Here is a 2,379-nt window from a genome sequence, read left to right as displayed (position 1 = left end):
CATAAAAATAAGAGAGTATTGTTGTCGATATTTTCAAACATTTTCAATACAAGTCCTATGTTATATAATTAACCAAAAGGCTGGATTTTCATAGAGCAAACAAATAGATGTCAACTCCTGTTCTATGTTATATAATTGCTCCTATTTTAATTATTTTAGAAAAGTATTCCTCTAAAATATAGTAAGAATCCCATTGTATACAAATTCAATATTTCAGATATAGATAATATTTTTTTACATAACACATGAATGAGTTGTTTTTGTTTAACGTATAATTTAATCGGTTAAAATAATTCTGGTAAACAACAAATATAAATTGTTAATGAGCTATATATAGCTCAAATAGAAAAATGATATATCAGATTCAACGCAAAACATTTCTCTGCAACATTTTCCCTCTACATCCGATCCAACAAAAGTTCAAAACAAGGAAAGACCTTAGTAGCCATGTCGTCTTCTTCTTGTGTTGTTCATGTGGCTCTCTTGCCAAGCGCAGGCATGGGGCATCTAACCCCGTTTCTAAGGCTTGCAGCAATGCTCTGCCACCACCACTGCCACGTCACACTCATAACCCCAAAACCAACCGTTTCTAACGCTGAATCAATGCTTCTCTCAAAGTTCTTCTCTGCTTTTCCACAGGTCAACCAACTCAACCTTCACCTTCTCCCTTCTTCTTCTGGCACTGCAAATGCAGACCCTTTCTTCCTCCAATTCGACGCCATTCGCCGCTCCTGCCACCTTCTCCATCCTCTCTTGTCCTCCCTCTCTCCACCTTTGGCGTCATTTGTCTATGACATGACACTGATCTCACCTGTTCTCCCAGTTGCAACCGCCATTGGTGTTCCTCACTATATCTTGTTCACTTCCTCTGCTTCCATGTTCTGTTTCTTCTCCTGCTTCCCCAATGCAGCTGAATCCATATGTGACAGCGATGGTTTTGATATTCCAGGTTTTTCATATGTGTCCAAATCATGGATCCCTCCGCAGCTTCTTGACATAAACGCCATCTTCCGCAAGCTTTTCTTGGAAGACAGTCCTAAGGTCACAAAACTAGACGGTGTCTTCCTCAACACGTTTGAAGAGGTGGAGTCGAAGACTCTTAAGGCTCTTAACGCTGGGGAATTGGTGAAAGACTTGCCACCGGTTCATGCTCTTGGACCCTTTGTTCCCTGCTATGAGTTTGAGGGATTATGCGAAACGGGAGAGCCATTGAAGTGGCTTGATGAACAGCCTGATGGTTCTGTTCTATATGTTTGCTTTGGAAGCAGAACAGCTTTAGAAAGTAACCAAATTAGAGAGATCGGAGATGGGTTATTGAGAAGTGGATTCAGGTTTCTGTGGGTTATGAAGGGTAACAAGGTTGATACGGAAGATGAAGAGAAAAGGTTAGAAGGAGTATTAGGAATTGAGCTTGTGGAAAAGATAATAAAGGAGAATAAGGGGATGGTAGTTAAAGAATGGGTTGACCAAAGACAGATTCTTGATCATAGTGCTGTTGGAGGGTTCTTTAGTCATTGTGGTTGGAACTCAGTTATGGAAGCAGCATTTTATGGTGTTCCCATATTGGGGTGGCCTTTGGCAGGAGATCAGAAGATAAATGCAGAGTTTGTGGTGTCAAATGGAGGGTTTGGTACTTGGAAGAAGGATTGGGGTTGGGAAGGGGAAAGGTTGGTGAGAGGGGAGGAAATTGGAGACGCCATTAAAGAGTTGATGAGCAATGAGTCTTTCTTTGCCAAAGCTGAGCAGGTGAAAATGGTTGCAAGGAAGGCCATAAGTATTGGTGGAAGTTCTGAGATTAATCTTCATAAACTCATTGAGGAGTGGAAGAAGAGTCAATGATACCCAGTGTTAGAACTTACGAATATAAATTAAAGAGGAGAAACTCTTTGGGCTAGCATTTTTTATTTAGTATTTTTAGTCATTATTTGATCAATAAAAATATTAAATTATTTTAATAAATAAATTTTATTAATTTATATATGCAAACTCTAAAAAATATAGATATAAACTGTATTGATTTATGTATTGATTTATGTGTGTAAAATTATGATAAACATAAATGTAAACTATATATTTTTTATATGTAAAATTTCTGTAAATATAAGTACAAATTATCGTTGATAAAAAATAATAATATTTACTGATCATGTAGTATTATCCATTAAAAAGTACCGATTTTTAGATAACAAATATTAGCCAACTTTAGTTAAGGACGCATAATTTAAAATTTAGAATTAAGAGCCTATGATTTAAGATTTAAAATTTAAAATAAATAAGTAATTTTAAAAAGTTGATTGATATTAATATAAAAATAAATTAGTTTCCTAATATTACCTATTAGGAATAAATTTGGTATTTAAATACTGATATTGTGTTAGA

General features: G+C 35.9%; 1 protein-coding gene across 1 annotated transcript; it reads left to right on the top strand.

Annotated features, from left to right (window-relative positions):
- The first annotated feature begins 320 nt into the window (after positions 1–320).
- LOC112750303 (UDP-glycosyltransferase 708G1-like) lies at positions 321–1,972 on the top strand. Its single transcript, XM_025798947.3, has one exon. It carries the CDS (start codon positions 448–450, stop codon positions 1,837–1,839), a length of 1,392 nt encoding a protein of 463 aa, XP_025654732.1. The 5' UTR covers positions 321–447; the 3' UTR covers positions 1,840–1,972.
- The last annotated feature ends 407 nt before the right edge of the window (positions 1,973–2,379 follow it).

Source organism: Arachis hypogaea, chromosome 15 (assembly GCF_003086295.3).
Source record: "Arachis hypogaea cultivar Tifrunner chromosome 15, arahy.Tifrunner.gnm2.J5K5, whole genome shotgun sequence".
Classification (NCBI taxonomy): Eukaryota; Viridiplantae; Streptophyta; class Magnoliopsida; order Fabales; family Fabaceae; genus Arachis; species Arachis hypogaea.
This window is presented reverse-complemented; position numbering and strand designations above follow the sequence as displayed.